Source organism: Phymastichus coffea, unplaced genomic scaffold (assembly GCF_024137745.1).
Source record: "Phymastichus coffea isolate CEN01 unplaced genomic scaffold, Cenicafe_Pcof_1.1 PCOF00014, whole genome shotgun sequence".
NCBI lineage: Eukaryota > Metazoa > Arthropoda > Insecta > Hymenoptera > Eulophidae > Phymastichus > Phymastichus coffea.
This window is the reverse complement of record NW_026706825.1, coordinates 4,272,758-4,293,449: the sequence shown is the minus strand read 5'-3', so window position 1 is coordinate 4,293,449 and position 20,692 is coordinate 4,272,758. Positions and strand designations below refer to the sequence as shown.

The window sequence follows — 20,692 nt, the reverse complement described above, 5'->3', positions numbered from 1 at the left end:
GCATTACCGCAAAATTATTTTGGAAAGTTTTATGTTAGAATCTGTACTATAGAATGAGTGGAGCTGATTTTCAAGTAAATTATTTTTTCATGTTTATTAATCAGTTGTTCCAAAATTATGAATTGTCTTTTCATCATATTATTTGAAAAATAGATCGAAAAGTATAAAAAATAATTTTTTTGAAATTTGGCTCTACTCATTCTATATTAGTAGTTCTAATAATATGATAGGTCCTTTCAAAATGATTTTCGTTCACTCTAAGATTCAGAAAGGCGTGGTAAAGTCAATTTTTTCATAAAATAAGATATATGATTGAAGGATTTTTCTAGGGCCGCAAAATAAGATTTTGGTACTCATAACAAAGAAAATGAAAGCTCATATTGAGTCCTTCAAAATGTAAAGAGTTTCATAACGATATTTTTATTAGAACAATTTTTATACGCTGTGCCGGCGGGCCATACGATTTTAAATTTTAAATGAAGGAAATAATTTTTTTTAGTTTTAAGACCGACGATGGACCTACAACCATTTCCCATGAGCTGTGGAAACCGAGTCAAATGTCGCAGGGAAATTTTCCTTGACAATCTCCAACCCGCAATAAAATCTATAGTCCAAATTTATGTAAGCGTGCATTCCTTTTTTTATTACGCTCTTCCGCCCCTCGCACCCACGCACTTACATACAGCCTCCGAACACGTGGGCGCCGAGATGCTGATAAGAGAAGAGGGCCATAAAACCGCGTCTGCATCATGTTCTCATCTGTTTTCCTGTTTTCCCTTTCAAACTATAAATTAAGCATTAGAAATTAAGATATAATTTTTTTTTTTTAATTTGAATATTTTAACTTCAATAATATGTCAGAAATAATTTTGGCCCCGCAAAACCTCTTATCGAGTTTTCGCTCCGGAGGTTAGTTTTAAGCAGAAAATAGAAAAATAAAAAAATATACGTTAATTTTAATAAATTCAATGTTACATATTGAACTTTTATTATAAGAAATTAATCTACACAGCGTAGCGTGCGAGATAATAAGCATCGCTCTATTTTTATTATATTTTATTATTACATAATTATTAATAACTATATTTTGCTGCGAATTCAATTATAATATTGATTGTTAATATTAAGTAGTGTATAAGCTATGTACGGTCGATTATATTTATTTCGACTTCGGTTATTTAATAATTACAAAATGTTAAACAAATTTTGGCTGCGAATGATACTCGAGGAGCAATCTCAAGAGCTAAGACCTGTACCCTTGCGTCCGCGCCCCCGATTTTCTCCACGCCCCCGCTCCAATCAGGGCCCGAAAATCCAGCGAGGAAAATCAGAAGAGACAAACGGGCTAATTAACGCATCATTGCCTGCTCCACTCCTCCCGAAACCGAGAGACTAAGAAAGGGTCTCACTACCCAACTATCCATCTGATATAAAAAGGGCTGTACAAAACCCAAAGGGCAGTGTGTGTGAGAGAGAGTTTGAGTGAGTGAGTGCTGAAGGAAGCACAAGAAGTCAGATCCCAACCAAGAGTCTAAACAAGAAGTCAGTCAAAGAGCCAAGCAGCCAAGCAACCAAGAAGCCCAAGAAGTGGAACAAATAAAACAAGAAAAATCGACTAATATAGAATAGGGACCCGCAAGTTAAAAGTGTCAAGTTTTCAATAAAAAAAAAGAGTAAGCACACAAAATTTTTATTTTTGTAACTTATCTATCTCTCCGCTATCTTCGAAATAGCTCATGATTCAAACATTTTTCCCTTTTTCTGTATTTGGAGTCTACTTTTAATAGGCTCCAAGTACAATTTGTAATAGGAAAACCGGGTTCTACTATTGATAGGACCCAGGATACTTCGCGCTCTCGGATTACAACTATTGATTGGAATCCAAGGGTAGAAGTATAGGTTCAGTGGCACTGTCCCCCTCGGTTTTAATAATTTTCGATTGGTGATCCCGCTAGTTTATGCGAGAAATCGCAGTACTAGCAACAACAGAACCCTGAGACTGCGCCAAGTCTCAGGTGCACCTGAGATGTGTCGTTGCCACGACGTCACAACGCTAACAAAAAAAAACGTTCAATTTTTACTATCAAATATTGGCTGATCCCATTAATTCAAATGATACGATTTTATGAGAAAATAAAAATCTCATGCTACAAAAATAAATTTTATATAGAAATTAAACGCACAGTATATTTCCACAAATTTTCGAAGCACTAAATTGGAAACAGAATTCAGATTTGATCCATTACCTGAGGTTTTAGAGATATCCTAATCTAAATGTGCAAAAATCACAAATATTTACTATATTCGAGGTTATGTAACACTGTTTAATAATTTTTTTTCCAAATACGAGTAAAACTATCATAGAACAGCACTCTTGTTCTTTAAATCCTATTTTTATATTAGACATGTCTTTTTTCATCGAGATATTATTGATTTATGTAAAGTAATTTAGTAGTTTCGCAACAACGTTAAAACCACTACTTACAAGGGTTGAAGGTTAAGACAATTGAGGTTCAGGAGTATGGAGTTATATGGTTACAGGCTACAGGAATCGGAGGTTAAAGCAATTGGGATTCAAGGGTCTGGAGTTATAGTCACATGTTACAGGGATCGGTGATTTGGTTAAGGCAATTGGGATTCAAAGTTCTTAGATTTAGGTTATAACATCCCAGATTACAGGGGTCGAGGGTTAAGGCATTCAAGGTTCAAGGATCTAGGGTTATATGGTCATAGGTTACAGAGTTCAATCGAAATTCAAGGATCTGAACTTATATGATCAGAGGTTACAGTAATCATAGGAAAGTTAAGACAATTTTAAAAGATTAAAGTATTTAATTTCAATCAATGATATCTCGATGAAAAAAAAGGAAACTCAAATCCGAAAAATAGGTTTTAATGGGCAAGAATGTTCCTTCTTTATGAATCTACTTGTTTTTAAAACAAAATTTAATCATGGTGTTACATAAACTCGAACATAGCAAAATATCGTGATTATCGCACTTTTAGGTTAGAATATTTAGGAGAACTGTAGGTGATAGATCAATTTTGAAGCTAGATTCCAATTCAGTGTTTTCAAAACTGACGAAAAGATACTATTGCATTTTTGAGTAATTTTCCCTATTGAAATTTTGTCGGACCATGTAATCAAATAGTTTGAATGTTATTACGGGTAATACTGGAAAGGACTCTTTGATGCTGCACTGGCGGCTCCGTTTGCGCCTGCCACGCTTTCACAATGTCCAGCTAGAGATCCGTCAGAAGGTTTCGGACAGCGCATACATGTACATCTGTACTGGCACCATTTTCGCGCAGCAGTGAGAAAATTTGGCGGCATACCACCACCGTTAACCACGCGAACACACGCGTAATCTCTCTTATCTCTTTCTCTCTCTCCTTCTTTAACCGCATGTCAGCTCTGTGCCATCGGATGTCCAGATCTGGTCTTTCATGGCTGAGAATTTAACTATGGGATCGTAGACAAAGGGTGGGAGCTCGGGCTGGCGGGAGACGAATCTGGGGGCATCGCGGGACTTGATGCTGGGACCGCTTTTGTTGTGTTTGTATGTCAATGACCTAAAGGACGTACTAAATGGACATGAGATTTCTTACCTCTTTTATGCAGATGACTTGCAGATTTATCTGCTCATACCAAACATAACTTAGAAAAAGGAATCTCGATACTGACAGAGACTGCTGGACTGGTAGCGGACTGAACTCGTAATTCGGATCTGCGACTAAATGCCGGCAAGACCAAAGCAATAATCTTTGCTTTGGTCTTTTGTCCCTTTTAGTGAAGAAATTGTAAGTTTTGGAGTGGTGCTAGACTGTAAACTAATTTGGAATATAGATCAGGTTGCGAAAAGAACAAGAAGTGCTCTGTATAGTCTTCGATTCATTAGACCATGTACTACAGAACTACTCCGCTGCAGACTGACGGAGTCGTTAGTCTAGCCGCATCTAGACTGCTGTGCTGCTTTCTGCATGGGAGTATAGGCAGGGCAGAGAGAAAGACTGCAAAGACTGAGTAACGTATGTGTGAAGTATATTTTTGGTATCGCACGTGATGAGTCGGTCTCTTCATTTAGAGTGAAACTGGATTGGCTGCGCATGTCCGTGCGCAGGGATTATTTCTCGTCTCTGCTCATGTATAAGTATCTGCAAATGCGGGAGCCTGGCTACCTGGTTGTATTCTTTACTGAACACAAGCCAAGGTATCGAGGAAGATTGGGTCAGCCGGAATTAAGGGTTGTTTAGGCAAGGACCGAGACGGCCCGCAGATCTTTCCAAATAATAAGTAGTCCAAACATTCTGGCATCAAAAAGAGTCAAAGAGTCAAATAGGACAGAATATTGTTACAACAGTGAGAGATAGAAATAAGTATATAATAGATAATGTTAATGAAAGCTGGTATAAACAGATCTAAAAACGAATTAAAAATGTAGAGTTGCATCATCGTGGTTGCTTTAACAAATTTTACATATTAAGAAAAACAAACATACCTGGTCATCCGGCCGACGAGACAAATACAGGTTTAATTGAGTTTATCATTCATTACCTAGCGGTACATCCAGATCAATTTCAATATTCTATTAAGGAATTAATTATCGAATATAACAATATTATAAATCGGACGAAGGATTTGATTTTCGAACTGTTCGAAATCGGTTGAAAAGTTATTTTGAAGACGATATATCAACGTATGCTTTTAAAAATAATGTGTATTTTTGTTTTATAAACGATAAAAATCAAATTCTCAAAAGTATGGATTGATCAAATAAGTAAAACAAAAGATTCTAAAGAATTGAAAACAGAAATTGTAAAAAGTGCAGCAAAAATAATATTGAACGATAAACGTGCAAAATACTATAAAATAGACGAGTATTCAGCTCCGTATTATTTTTTATATAATATCGAAAAACAGTGTCCTCATTTGTTAAAACTATTTTTAGAAATTATAATAAAAAGTCACGGGAAAAAATCGAAAATTGATGAAAAAAAATGGAATAACAGTTTTAATGTCTACTCATTGGTTAGTTTCATCAATGAGACCGCGTGCATTTATATCTTTATTCACGCTTGAACTATCTATATCTCTCCATGAAAAGCATGGATCGAGAAATTTGATTGATTCTCTGGCGTATCTTGGGCTCTGTGAATCTTACCGGGAAACATTGTGGTTCGAAGATTACATTGCTCAAAGTAGAAAGCAGTATTCATAAAAAAACAGCTTTCTGCAGTTTATATTTGACAATGCGGACCGTAATACAAATACACCAGATGGACGTAATACATTCCATGCAACTGGTTACATTATGTGCGCGACGCCAGCAGAAGACATTGTACTCGACAAAGTAACAGCGAGATTAAAAATAAAGTCCTAGTTTTGCACCAACGATAATTTTGGCTTGCTGTCACCCAAACAATTTGTAAAAAGAAAAGATGTTGATCTAAATGCCATTACATTAATAAATTTAAATGCTGTACATGAAGTATCTGCTAATCCGATTTTGACTATAAAAGACTTTTTATGGTTGTATGGAAAAAAAAACAAATCCAGAAAAAACTGTTGGCTGAAACGGTTTCATGGAGCTTTGTGCCAATGGTAAACCATATCAATCATCAAAAATAATTCCTTTGCCGTTTCTCATAAACCCTATAACAACTTACGATCCCATTTGAACAGTTTTATTAGAGACGGACGCGCGATGTAAGAAGTTTTAGAGAGCATTGCATATTAAGAAAAAAATTGCTATGGATAAAACCTCAACCTTTGGCAAGCAATTTAACATCGCAAAACTTGATAAACGGGGAATGCGAGATTCTGGATAATCTGTTTTTATTTTTGAAATCGTTAATTTGCGACAATAATCCAAGGACTGTTTGAAGCTGTAACTGCTCGCGCAAAGTTAATTCAATTGTCTAAGATCTTATTTATGCTGTCAATTCAGGTAAAATTAAAACTTCCTAGCACATACCGCTTGGAATGACTCATAAAAGCATAACTAGTAACAGAAAAGTAATTGACATCATCAATAAATAAGGGCATTGTTGTAGTTATAATACTATTGAGGAATTAAAAACGGAAGTGACTATGATGAGCATTCGTATGTGATTTCTGGACCCGATCAAACGCGACCGTCAGATTTTGCCAATGAAGTGAAAAATAAGAAATTTAAAGAAGTTGTTCAATTTTTCATATTACATTGGCAAAGTCCGAACTTAAAGCCATTTTTTAAAAATAAAACAGTCTTGCTGAATTTTGATAGCTGTTACGAATATAAAGTAGAAAATGAGAATATTGAATTTTCAATAAATGATAATTTTAGGTTGGAAAATCACGAAGAAGCAGACACAAAAATTGTTTTTCATGCGTTGCAACGGTTGCCGAAAATCGTTAAGACTCGCGTGAACTGCTAAGCGTGGCTAAGCGTAACAGCCGTGATCGGTTTGGGTTAGAGAGAGAGAGAGAGAGGGCGCGTTAGGGGCAATGACCGGGAGGGGAGAGCTAGCGAGCCAGTATGACTGTGTCCTTCAGTCCGGCTACATCGTAGCTTAGCTAGTCAGAGGCTTTACGTGTTCTTTTCCTTCCGAGTGAGATCCAGGGAGTTTGTACAGATAATTGTGAGTGGAGTGTCGAGTGTGCACACTGCTCAACGTGTGCGGCCTCGGCAGCAGCGAGCTCAACCTCAGAAACATCCACAGCAGCGCAACAACATTAGCGAAGAAGCAGTCGCGGAGGGCAGTTCTTCTTTTCTTAGTATAATCGGATACGGTTGGCCATCGTATCCTCATCGATTTAGCGGTAAGTGCGCTGCACTTTTTAATTGCGTTTAGCGTACGATCCCGCGCAGCGTGCGCGGTGAATCTATAGGTAGCGTGCGTGCGAATAGTCCGCGACGTCCGCGAGATCTACTCTCTCTCTCCCCATTCGAGTTATTGTGTCGAAATAGCGTTCGTAAGACTCTCGGCAAATCGTCCCTTATACAGGTTTAGTTTTGACTAAATAAAGTGGTTAGAGATCCATAAGAGACATTCTTATTATTTCGTCTTCCCTTTGTCTGGCATCGGTGTTATTGTTTACATTAGATTTGAACGCGCCGGTAATCCAGCACGGATCGCGCGAGCATAGTAGGAGCTGTTCGTCGACCGAGGTGTTAGCGGTGTCCGACGGAGCGCTAGTAAGCTAGCGCACCAGCGCCACTTTGCGGAGAGATCGCGCATCCAAGTTAGATCGCTGAGTAGACACGGCGCATGCGTACACCGGAGCCAGGTGAGTAAGTGTGCTAGAAGCATACAGCTTACAGTGCACCGTCTGGCCGTATTGAGGAGTACAATTACCCGGGATTTGCGGCTAGGCAGCACCCTGTTACAGCGTGTAATATTGAACATTAAGCTAACATCATTATAAACTGTTCTGACACAGACATTCTCATAATAATGTTAGCTAACACGAGTAACCTGAAAAACAATAATATAGTTTGGATTTGAACGGGCATTATAAATAACATTGTAAATTACGATAAATACGGTGATTTGTTTTGTAAATTAGTAGCTGCCTTTCATGCCTTCACTGGATGCGATTATAACCCGGCGTTTTTCAAAAAAAGGCAAAGCGCGTCCTTTTCAAATTTTAGAAAAAGGTAAACAATTCCAACAGACTTTCGTTGAATTAGGCAGTGAAGAATGCAATAGAGAAGATGCTTTTAAAAATGTAGAAAAATTTGTGTGTATGATATACGGTAGTAAGTCTCTTGGTTCTATGAACAATGCTCGTTTTTTACTTTTTTTGAAGAACTATAAAGTTTCCGATCGTCAAAAAAAAAAATAACTTCGAAATTTTGATGCTTCATCGATACCTCCTTGTGCAGTTGAATTGAGACTGTATTTTTTAAGATTGATATATATTACGAGAATATGGAACAATGCGTACAAGAAAATTCCAACAACTTTAATACCAGAAGACTACGGATTAATTCGAAATTAGAATTTCAATGGTTTTATGGATCTCAAATGCCATCCTCTATTCAAGACATTATAATCGATGAGCCACAGATTGAAGGTATACATCTTAATATTGGCTGTATTGTTATTCCGTCAATATTAAATTATAATATTTTATATTTATTTTTGCACGAGATGCCAATGAGGTTGATTCGGACAAGCAAAGTGATTGCGAGACTGAAGAAGATCTGGAATACGATGATTCCGACGTGAATAGCAACGCCGAAGATGTTCATCTTTTTTAATACATGCTATGTATTAAATAATTAATATTTATCTAATGAACATGTGTTATTTTTCAATTTGGATTTATTTTATTTTTCATGCAAAAAACCAATAAAAATGTATTATATTCATTGACAATCTGTCGTTACGTTCGTATTGTAATAGCGGTTATATGTATTGAATCACGTCAAAATCGCGCTCTTTGATAAAGTCTGTCTCGATGTTATTTTCCGAATTTTTGTCTGCCATTTGTTATTAAGGTTCATTAATTATCAAGTTACTGTTATAAAAAACTTTTAAGGGGACCTTTCAATGTGACGGATTGAAAAAATCGATTTTTTGTTGTTGCATTTTTCGATAGTATTTACCTCCAGAATTGATGTCCCACAGTCGGTTTGGTCGAATTCTACCTCATTGACTGATTTTACTGCTTCAAAAGTGAGAGCGTACCGCTCTCGCTACCTGCACGCGTTTTTCTCAAAACCACTTTTTTGTAACTGGCGTGCACGATAACTCAAGAACGGTTGATCGTATCGACTTGAATCTGTTTGGAAAATGTTCAAAATTATAAAATGCAGGGAATGAACCTCTAACTAAATGTTTGCTTGAACCTAACCAAAGTTACACACGATTAATCGTACAAAAAAAAAACCTTTTTTTCCTTTTTTGTGAGAAACGTCGCACTATGGTCTAAAATGAAAAATGTTGTGACAAAATAAAATTGCATGCGATAGAAACACGATATGGAAATGAATCAAAGGCTGTTTTAAAGCTGAAGTGATGCTGAATACAGGAAAATTATTCCGATTCAAAATTATTCAATTTGACCTTGAAAATTTCAAGGTCAAAGTCACAACTTTCACAAAAAAAAACCACTTTAACGTTTTTTAACACACTTAGCGATTTTCTTTTGAAAAAGTAAGACAGCCATTGTGTAGGCCTTGAAAAACTACATCTAAAAACGCTCTTCAAAAAATTTTTTTCAATTATTGGTCATCGAGGTACGTATCCTGAAAGGTACACATTTTTTCAAGTAGAAAAACTCGGAAACAATCTGGGAAAGCGAAAAAATGTTTCATACAAAAGTTCTTTAATCACCACGATACAAACCTTTTCTCGACGTCTTATACCTTTATACAGTTATTGTTTGTGATTTCTCTAGAATGCTTGGACTAAAGGGGCCGTCCCTGGAAGTCTCTTCCTCCGAGTCTGAGACACGCGTCATCGCTTGGCTTTTTCAAGGCAAGGGCGAGAGAATACTTTTTGTAGCTTAGGGTGTAGGCCTTGGAGTATTAATAGAACTTTTTATTAGTTAATAAAGTTGATCATGACAATTATCTTTGAATATCTTCTAACTGCATCATTAGTTGTAACAAAAAACTTCTGGTCTTGTTATATACATTATATACACAATTTCCTGGAACTCTGACACGTTAACAGTTCAATCTAATCTAATTCTCTTTAGCTATAAGTTAATGTTTATTATGTTAATTTATTGACTTGTTTGGACTGAGGAAATCTCTAAAATTGATAATTGTAATGTAATCAGACAGTGATACCTTGACGAAAATAATTATTATTGAAATTAACTGTGATATATATGTATTATATATGTAATATAAATATGTCATGTGAAAATTTCACTAATATGTAAATTTTGCTGAAGAGTAAGTAAAGAAGAATCAATCAATCAATCAATCGCTCTCATTAGTTGACTGGGCAATAAATCATCAAATCAAGCTACACCCAATCTCTTCATTTTCGATACATCCATCCCATTTGCAAGGGCAACAGCTGAGCAGCAACAGTCTAGCAGCGGACCAAAGATCCGCGACTGTCTTAATAAAATCTTGAATATGACAATATTATTTTAGTAACTACAACTAAACATTATCTTACGAGGTGTGTTCATAAAGTTAGGTGACTTTGTATTTTTAAGAAAAAATATTTATTTATTTATCAATATTTATATTGTCCCCTTCAAAGTAATCCCCTTCAGATATAATACACTTATGCCAACGGTTTTTCCAATCCTCAAAGCACTTCTCATAAGCACTTTTCGATATAGCCTTGAGCTCTTCCAGCGATGCAGTCTTTATCTCTTCAATCGTTGCAAATCTTCGTCCTTTCATAGGTCTCTTTAGTTTTGGGAACAAGAAAAAGTCACAAAGATTATTCTGAAATAAATTCTTTAATATTCTTGTATTATGTTATGGACTATTTTATCATCTACAAGAGAATACGCTGTGCAAAAATGCACGTACACACGTTTACTCACAAGAGAAATTGCGATAGAGGAACAGAGAGTTACGAAGTTCATCAAGAGAAGGGAAAATTATTATTCTTATTAAACTTCGTAATTGAAACGCATGCATTTAATTTAACCCTTTGCGGCATACATTTTTCAGAGAAACCAGTTTTCGTATAAATTGGTATACAAGGGTTTTTGGGATCGCTGATCACGATTCTGAACTCAGAATTCCGAAATTCAAAATGACGGTCAAAATGACGGATCCAAGATGGCGGCGTAAATTCAATATATATTTTTTATTTGATTGAAAATTTGTATACAAGGGTTTTTGGAATCGCTGATCACGGTTCTGAACTTAGAATTTTGAAATTTAAAATGGCGGATCCAAGATGGCGGCAAAAATTTGGTGTATATTTTTTATTTTATTGAAAGTTGGTATACAAGGGTTTTTGCGGTCGCTAATTATGAATCTAAACTCAAATTTCCGAAATTCGTAATAACGAATCCAAGACGACAGCAAATATTGATATTTCAGAATTTCTTCTGAAAATGTGCATGTAGAGGTTTTCGGGATGGGTGATCATATTTCTTCGAAAATTTCCTTTCTTTCTGCGAAAAGTTCTGAAATTCCATATTTTTAAAAGTCAACTCCTTCCATCAATAGAGGCTGTAACAAACCGTCATCTGTTCAAATGTTGTAATTTCTGTATGCTGGTACTCCATTAGATCCAATGCCAATTCAGTAAATCAGAGGATAAATCATTACCAAACTTGCTTGACTTCAATAATCCTGAAATTATATACGTATACATAAGAGTAAAAATATAGCGAGTGTTAAAAATTCTTTCAGTTGTACTCGTATCTCATACAAAATGGAAATCGCTGATATTCCTAGCGACACGGAGTCAGTAGATGGACTTGTTGATTCAGACCAAGAGGAGGATGATATAAATGTAGAAACCGAAGATCAGCTTGAAGAGAATGAAGGTGACAGCGATTCAGATGAAGATCAAGGAGAACGCTCTGGCAATGAAGTATGGAAGAAAAAAGGAAAAAATAGAGATGATGATCAATTCACTGCTGATTTCGGACCAAATATCCCCGAAAACGTAAAATCTCCACTAAATATTTTTTTGTGTCTTTTTCCTGACGACATGCTGGATTTACTAGTTCAGCAAACAAATAAATATACACAGGAGAAAACTCAGGAAAAGCAATTGATCAAAAAAGAAGAGTTACTGATTTTTCTAGGAATTAATATTCTGATGGGAATAAAAAAACTGCCTTCTTATCGCGACTATCGGTCGAGTGACCCAAAGTTGAAGGATTCATATATAAGCTCGCTAATGCCGGTTGTTCGTTTCGGATTCATATTAGGTAATTTGCATATATCCGACAACAGCACAGAACCTAAAAAAGGTGAGCCTAATTATGATAAATTGTATAAATTGAGACCATTGCTGGATAGACTTCAAGAAACATTCAAAACTTGCTGGAAACCAAGTAAATCAATCTATCGATGAATCCATGATAAAATTCAAAGGTCAAAGTAGCCTGAAGTAATACTTGCCAGCAAAACCAATAAAATGAGGATATAAATGTTGGATTCGTGCGGATGAGTCCAGTTACGTATGTGAATTTCAAGTTTATACCGGCAAAACCGAAAGTTCTGAGAAACAGTTAGGAGCACGAGTTGTCAAAGATTTGACGCATGAACTTGTTGGTAAAAAACACCATGTGTACTTTGACAATTTTTTCACTGGTGTCGATCTATTAATTTCACTGAAAGAAGACAAAATATTTGCTTGCGGAACTGTACGTTCCAATCGTACTTGGTTACCTAAATCTGTAATGCTTGATAAACAAATGAAACATGGACAATACGATTTTCGAACGTCTGATACTGGTATTACTTAGATAAAATGGATGGATAAGAAAGGTGTTTGTTTCCTGTCAAATTACCATGATCCATCCGAAGTGACAACAGTAAATCGAACACAGAAAAATGGCACACGAGTGCAGGTAGATTGTCCAGTCATGTGCTCTGATTACAACAAATACATGGGATTTGTCGATAACGCTGATCGTTTGTTATCTACATATAAAATAGATCGAAAGTCCAAAAAGTGGTGGCATAGATTATTTTGGCATTTCATTGATCTAACTATTACAAATTCATTCATCATATTTTCAAAAATAAACGCTGATAATCCTATAACATTGAAGAAGTTCAGACTACTTTTAGTGGATCGATTGATTTCTCACAAAATTCCAACTAAAAAAGGAAGAAAGCGACAACCTACACAAACCAATCTTCACAAACCACAAGTTTCTGTTGAAAAAAGACGCTCTCTATCTGCTCATATGCCAACACCAATTGATAATTATAGGAGATGCGCTCACTGCAGTACAAAAACAAAAGATGTGCGAACTAAATGGTCATGTAGTACGTGCAACGTACCATTATGTTTACAAGTAGACAGAAATTGCTTTTTGAAGTATCATTCATGAAAGATTGAAATGAATTAAAAAGCTAAGATAATTAAAAAATTGAAGGTGAGAAGATAAAAATATAAAAGTGAAAAAAAAACATAAAAAAAACAAAAATACAAAAAAAATCAATCTAATCTTGGATTCACCATTTTGAATTTCGAAATTCTGGATTCAGAATCGAGATTAGCGATCCCAAAAACCCTTGTATACTAATTTTCAATAAATTAAAAAATATACACCAAATTTTTACCGCCATCTTGAATCCGCCATTTTAAATTTCGAAATTCTGAGTTCAAAATCGTGATCAGCGATCCCAAAAACCCTTGTATACCATTTTTCAATAAAATAAAAAATATAAACCAAATTTTTGCCGCCATCTTGGATCCGCCATTTTAAATTTCGGAATTCTGAGTTCAGAATCGTGATCAGCGATTCCAAAAACCCTTGTATACAAATTTTCAATGAAATAAAAAATATACACTGAATTTATGCCGCCATCTTGGATGCGCCATTTTAAATTTCAAAATTCTGAGTTCAGAATCGTGATTAGCGATCCCAAAAACTCCTTTGTATAAATTTTTGTAAAATTATAACTGAAAGTTTCTTCAATAATGAATTTTGTTTATAAATAGGGCTGTTTTTTCGTCTTTGTTTAACAATATTAACAAATTAATAAAAGTTGTGGCACCAATTGACGTAAATTTGAATTGTATATCATCCTATAATCGTAAAACAACAAAAAACTCAGGGTAAATTCATCAAAAACTATTCTAAATTTGCAAAAAATGCTATGAAAAAAGGTGGGAATACGTATTCCCACTGTGCCGCAAAGGGTTAATTTTATACATTAGCTTGCACCCTTTTTTTAGATTAATTTTTTTTTAATTATTTTATTATTAAAATATCATGATAAAAAAATCACGCCAATTCTTTTTCTAAATAAAAAATTGTTTTAAAGTATTTTTATAATCATTAGAAAATAACAAAAGAAAAAATATTGTATTTTTCCAAATTGTTTATGAATACCATAGCTTGTTTTACGCTATGTAGCATAATTTTTTAAAAACGCTTGTATTTTTGAGTTACTTAGTAATATAAATAATTCATTGTCATAATTCGTCGATTGATCTCAAAGAATATAATTAATGTAAATTCAAGTAATTGTTGAATTACTGAAAACTGCAGTTAGCAAACGAAATTGATAAGCCGCATTGTTCAGGCCTCGGCCTCTATATTCTAATTTTCCTCTCAACATATGACTTTTGTGTGGAATTCATGAGGAAGACACTGACTTGCTACGCATTGTTTGGAGATATGCTCCGGATCAGGTTATGCAGCACTTCCGGTTTACCACCGTCAGCTATGGTACTTCTTGTACTCCATACCAAGCTATCAGAGCGCTCCGCTAGTTGGCCTCCGATGAACGAGCTAACTTCCCGTTGGGAGCCGACATTCTGAATCATAACACCTACGTTGGCGACACTTTCGCCGGAGCTGACTCCTTAGATTTGATTATGGATGCCAAGAACGAACTAATCGGGATTCTCCGAGCAGCCGGGATCGATCGCGATAAATGATCATCGAATCATCGTGCACTGATGGCAGGTCTGACCAATGTTTCCACTCAGGATTTGCCGTTAGCTGAAGAAGACGTAGTGTCTACATTGGGGCTTCGCTGGCGACCACGTGTAGATGCCAAGGACGAACGTCTTATCCCGCCAACTATCAAGAGGAAGCTTTTGTCCGTAGTTGCATGCTTGTTTGATCCAGTAGGCTGATTGGATCCAGCCCACGTGATTCAAAGCAAAATTCTGATTCAGAAACTTTGGATGCACGGTCACGACTAGGACTCACCATTGGATCATGAGTCTTTGGAAGAATGTACTATTTTCTGCAGGTAACTCCGTTACGTGGAAGACATCGCTATTCCTTGATTTCTAGGATGCAATCCCGACGCACTCTGGTTCCTACACGGTTTTTGTGATGTGTTCGAGCGAGCTTATGGGACCTGCCTTTATTTTGTGACACAGGATTCTCAAGGTGTTTGTCATTCCTCCTTACTCATAGCAAAAACCAAGCTGGCACCGATCAAGTAAATAGCGTGCCTCGACTGGAACTTTTGCGCAGCTTTACTACTGGCTCGATTGGCGGTAGCGATGGTTCTACAGCTAACCCGAAGGCCCAGCAAGATTTTCTGCTGGTCGGACTCCACGGTAACACTGATATGGCTCAGAGAACATCCGTTCCGTTGGCAAATCTTTGTAGCCAACCGAGTGAGCTAGATACACGTTGGTTTCTCAGGCTCCATGGAGCTATGTCGCTTCCGAAGACAACCCTGCCGATGTTGCCTCACGGGGTCTCGCCTCCCGCTAGCTCTGAGATAACCCCCTATGATCAGGACCTGCTTAGTTACTGAATAATTGGGACACATGGGCACCCGCCTGCTAATTCTCATCAACACTGGAGAGCAAACCTCTTCAACGTGTGCTACTTCACAAAACACTACAGGAAGAGAACCTCTCGTTCAGCCGGTTTATATCACTGATGAGGTTGGTGCAAGTATTCGCATACGTACTCCGCTGGCCAGCAAATATACGAGGCTCCTTAACGTAGCCTCTCTACCAGGTTTTATCAGCCTTGGAGATACTGTCGTCTACACGATCCATCCTGAGAGCTTTCCAGCAGGAACGACTCACCGAGGAAATCAGAGCTTTCTCAAAAGGATCCCTCTTCCCAAAAGCTCGACAATCCGTCGGTGCTTGCTCTTTCTGGATGACTTTGGGGTATTAAGGATTGGCGGCCGTCTTCATAACACGTGTCTCTCTTATGAGGAAAAGCATCCGGCTATAGTCCCTCGAGAAAGTCACCTCGCAACCCTCCTCATAAGAGATACCCACATACGTACTACTCTCCATGGAGGACACCAGCTTACTTTCAGCTACCTGTGAAATCATTTTTGGATTCCCCAAGTACGCAGTGACATGCGTAGACCAGTGCGACGCTGCACCTGGTGCACTCGATTTCAAAGGCGAGTTTTGGAACAACAAATTGCCCCGTTGCTTGCATCACGAATTACTCCATCGAGACCATTTTTCACTTGTCGTATAGACTTTGCTGGGCCGTTTCACGTACGGCTTAGCAAGGGAAGAGGCATAAAAGCTACAAATGGTTATGTGTGTCTTTTCGTGTGCTTCGTTACTCGTGCCGTTCATTTGGAAGTTGTCTCTGACCTGAGCATGAAGACCTTCCTGCATACCTTCCGCCGCTTCACAGGTCACAGAGGATTGTGCCACACCATCCACGCTCCAGAGAGCAGCCCAGGAATTGACGAGTCTTTTCTCCAAGGCTTCCTCTTTCAGCAAGGAAGTTTCCATCGCACTGGCAAGTAAAGGAATAAGCTGAAAGTTTATTCCTCCACGAGCACCACATTTTGGAGGTTTATGGAAAGCTGAGGTAAAGGCGTTCAAGCATCACCTCAAACGCGTGATAGGAGATTGCAAGCTCTCTTTCGAGCTTCCCAATATTAAACGATATCGACTGGCGACGGTTATGAGTCTCTACTTCTGGCGTCACTGGCACCAGGTGCGCTCTAAATGGTTAATCCTAAGCACCCCTTTACAAGTGGGGGATCTCGTTCTCATCACGGATTTTGATTCTTCCCCCCCCTCCCCCCCCATTGATGATGCTTGTTTTATATTTTGGTTTATAAGTAGCAACTGGAATCAAATCTTCTCTGACGACACTAATTCACCCAGAACTGATCTCATAATTCCCCAGAAGGCGACTCTTTATAGATCATTTTGTCATTTCTTCTAAAAAATGACATAATAGGAGAGAGCACTCTGAGCGTTCTGAACAAGGGTATAAAGATTAGTGCACCGGCTCACTCAAGTCATTATTTTCGAGCAGATCAACCAGCATCGGATCTCACTGAAGCCTTCCAACCTTCTATCACAGATAGAAGTACAACTACCAGTGCCTACTGCCAAACTAAAAGAGTTTTCAGAGGCATTTTCAGTGACATTTTCTGTGGCTTTTTCAGAGACTTTCTCAGAGGCTTCTCCAGTGGTCTATCTTCTATCATGGATAGAAGTTCACCTTCAAATATTGGTGCCTACTGCCAAACTAAGAGAGTTTTCAGAGGCATTACTAGTGGATTTTTCAGAGGACTTTCCTCAGGATTTTTCGGGAAAATCGCTTGTGACTACCAGAACCTGCTATCAAGGTGAGATAGTTTCCAGTAGCTTTTCCTGGGACTTTTCCAAGTGGATAATCCAAAGACTTTTTAGTAAAATAATTAAGTGATCAGTGGCAATATTCTCACTCCTGTCTTTAAGTCTGCGACTTCTTAACACAATCATTCAAGATCTGTTTGGTTTTTTTCTCTTATTTTCAGCAAGATTAAATCTGATAATAACAAAGTTATATCAGACAGTCTTGATCGTGAACACGCATAAATGTAGTTGAGCACCATTTTCAATGAATTGCGCATGTCAGCCCTCTCACCGCTCCGCGCTCGTCAAGCTGCATTCTACTTTCTAAAGCAGCCCGTTGATCAGCTGCTCTTTAAAATTGGTTATCTCATTACCTAATTACCAAAAAAATTTTGAAATAATATCATCTTAAATAATTTTTGAAGTCGAATCTAGTGATATTAGTTTTATCCATTGTTTCAGAATCACCGTGTATAATATCATCACAGCATATAGACCAGCTAATATCAAAATTAATACATGGTATTTCTTATAATAATACCTTCCTACAATCACAAAAATTTCCATTATATTTGTATTAATAAACTTGATTTAAGATTTCTACTTTATCAAATATTATTTTTATGTAGCTTTCATAGTACGTATTATATTAAACATTATCTTTTTCATTTTCTAGGTGATAGTATCGATGAGAATGCAGTATTCTATAGAATAACAAATAATTTCTTCAAGAAAGGAGGGAAACTTAACTTCAAAGGCTACACAGTCTCTCTAAGTGATTTTTTTGTTAATGAAAGGATACTAATAAAATCTATAAAAACTTGTAAAGTTGATAAAGATTTAAAGAAATGTTATTCATATTCAAACAAATTATTAAGCAGTACATTAAATCAAGATCTAATATTAAAAATGCAATACAAAGTTGTTTGCTCTGCCGCTAGGTCATTAAACTGTGCTACTGTTATTTTTAATAAATGTACCATCACTTCAACATCTGATATTATAAGTAGTATGATTCTAGGTCATAAGAGTATTATATCATTTCAAGGTTTCCATTGTAAAAAAAATATGAATATTCAAGTGTTATACCCTATGGACATTTTCAATTTAAGTATTCCTACTAATGTTTACAGTCATGAGAATTATAGAAACTATGACAAAAATGTAAATAAGTTCGAAGGCCATATACAGAAATTGACTAAAGATTTCATTTTAAAACTGAATTCGGTTGACAATATCATTAAAACACTTAATGAGCTAAGTAAAAAGTTAGACCTTGATTATAGCTTCTCTGCTAATAAATATTGCAAACTTTGTTACCAATCAATTGATATATGTGTACCTTCATCGATTGTGAATGCAAAGCAGTTTTCTGTATCTATATCTAGAATTGGAAACTTAATAAGAATAGTACAAATCAATAATTTAAAAGAAAAAATATTTAATAATAATCTTCGTTTTCCCCTTACGTATTTTAATATATCTGCAGAACCTTGTACTCCATCACTTAACTTTAAGAAATTATACTGTGCAATGAATTTCTGTTATTCATGTATTACATATATTGTAAGATGTAAAAAAGTATCATGGGAAATAGATGTTTCCAATCATTTTATTGAAAAGTAATACAATATGCAACTAAAAAACTTTATTTTTTGTGTATATCATTATATATTTCGTAGTTCAATCAAATTCTATATCTCATTATATTATTAAATAAACCGGAAAAATCTCTTTCAACAAATTGTAACATAGAATCACCGCTCTATCGGTCTTCTACCATTTAAGGTTCTTGCTGCTGTCCGTGCACATCGCCAGGTTGAAAGTGTGTATGTGTATGCATTTTTTCATGCTTGAGTAATTTATATTACTTGCTTAAGTAATATAAATCTGAAACAACATTGAATGAAACATTTGCTCTGTGCATTAGATCGGGCGTGAGAATGACGTATATGCAAAAATATATGGTAGAAAATATAAACACCAATTTGTAATAGCTTCTAGAAGTCTTTAAAAGTCTTTGAATTTCTTACGAAAAAGAATTTATGCTAAATATCAAAAAAATTTAATTGAATTCGTCAAAAATACATTTCAAAATACTGTAAAAAAAATTATTTATCTTAATGATGGTGCCGGAAGCCAATATAAAAATAGAATGAATTTTTTAAACTTAGTTCGATATTACGGCATTTATTCTATTTAGAGCAGAGTGGCTTTTTTTTGCAAGTTATCATGTTAAAAGTCCATGTAATGGAATTGGTAGAGGTATAAAAAGATTAGTTCGACGAGAAAGCTTGCTCGGTAAAATCATAAGTAATTCTGCAGAATTTTACAAATGGGCGAAGCAAGTTATGCCTAAAATTACGTTTATTTACTGTAGTCAAGAAGAATATGAAATTTTTGAAAGTAGTATGTATAGTCAATTAAAAGATGCTCTTACTATACAAGGAACACAATCACTGCATGCATTCATTCCAGTTAGTGATGACAATACAACGGAAATTAAAGTAAAAAAAACTTCATACTCTTCTGAATTTGAAATAAGACGCATAATTTAAAGGGTTTTTTTTGTAAAATTACTTGTAAATAACTTATTAAGAGTATTATGGTGTAGGTCCGATAAAAAAACATTTTTAATGCGGCCGCATCCTAAATATGCGTCGGTCTCAAGCCCGCTCAAACGCAGAGAGCGAATGTTTAATTTCAATATTATATCAGATTGTATAAAGAAATAGTTCATTTACATTACTTACTTAATTAATACATCTATATATTATTTAAATAAATACATATAGACTGTTAGAATATGAAATTATTTATTCTTTAAAGAAGGCAATTGCAGCAAGCAACGTTGGAACCGCACGAGTAGCAGACGGCCGAGCGGCCGAACGGCTAGCGCGTGGTTCGTTTCATTTTAGTGCTATCTTAATCCTAATAGCGGGCACTCGATTTTCTCAACGGTTTCTTGTGTAAAAAATGACAAGGAACACGATGGTACAAAAATTAAAAAAAAAAAAATATCGTTTTTTGAGATATCGTCGATTTTTTGAAAAAATTGTTTATAACAGTGGCATAAATAAATGATTTGGTATTTTATTATTTACATTTTAAAAGTGAAACTCTTTCCGCGTCTTTTAAAAAAGGAATCATGTCCATATCTTTATTAGTCTCCGAGAAATCGAATTAATAAAAAAAAGTCCAATATTTTTTCAACAGTTGATAAGTCGGCCCCTTATCAATATTTTGATCTAAAACGTTGCACAGATGTTGATCTCTGTATAGGTAACAAGTCTACCAACTTTGAACAAAATTGGTGATTTGAAGTTTTAAACTGTTTGAAATAGCCAAGAATTGCCCATAAGCAAGTTTCAATATTTAGCTTTACGATGAGTATTTCAATACGTAAGGATAGAGTAAGTTTCAGTCTCTTTAACGCTTCTAATAGTTTTTTTCTCTGTTTGTTGTATAAATAGCATTACCAAATTACATGATTCTGGTTCTTTTCTTT

At 35.9% G+C, this 20,692-nt stretch overlaps 1 protein-coding gene across 1 annotated transcript in view; it reads left to right on the top strand.

Annotated features, from left to right (window-relative positions):
- Positions 1–19,140, top strand: part of LOC131674328 (uncharacterized) — a 105,125-nt gene extending 85,985 nt beyond the window's left edge. Inside the window, exon 2 of the mRNA XM_058952941.1 lies at positions 17,861–19,140. Within this exon, the coding sequence (XP_058808924.1) occupies positions 17,861–18,810 (950 nt within the window). The 3' untranslated portion in view covers positions 18,811–19,140. The remainder of the gene's footprint in view (positions 1–17,860) is intronic.
- The last annotated feature ends 1,552 nt before the right edge of the window (positions 19,141–20,692 follow it).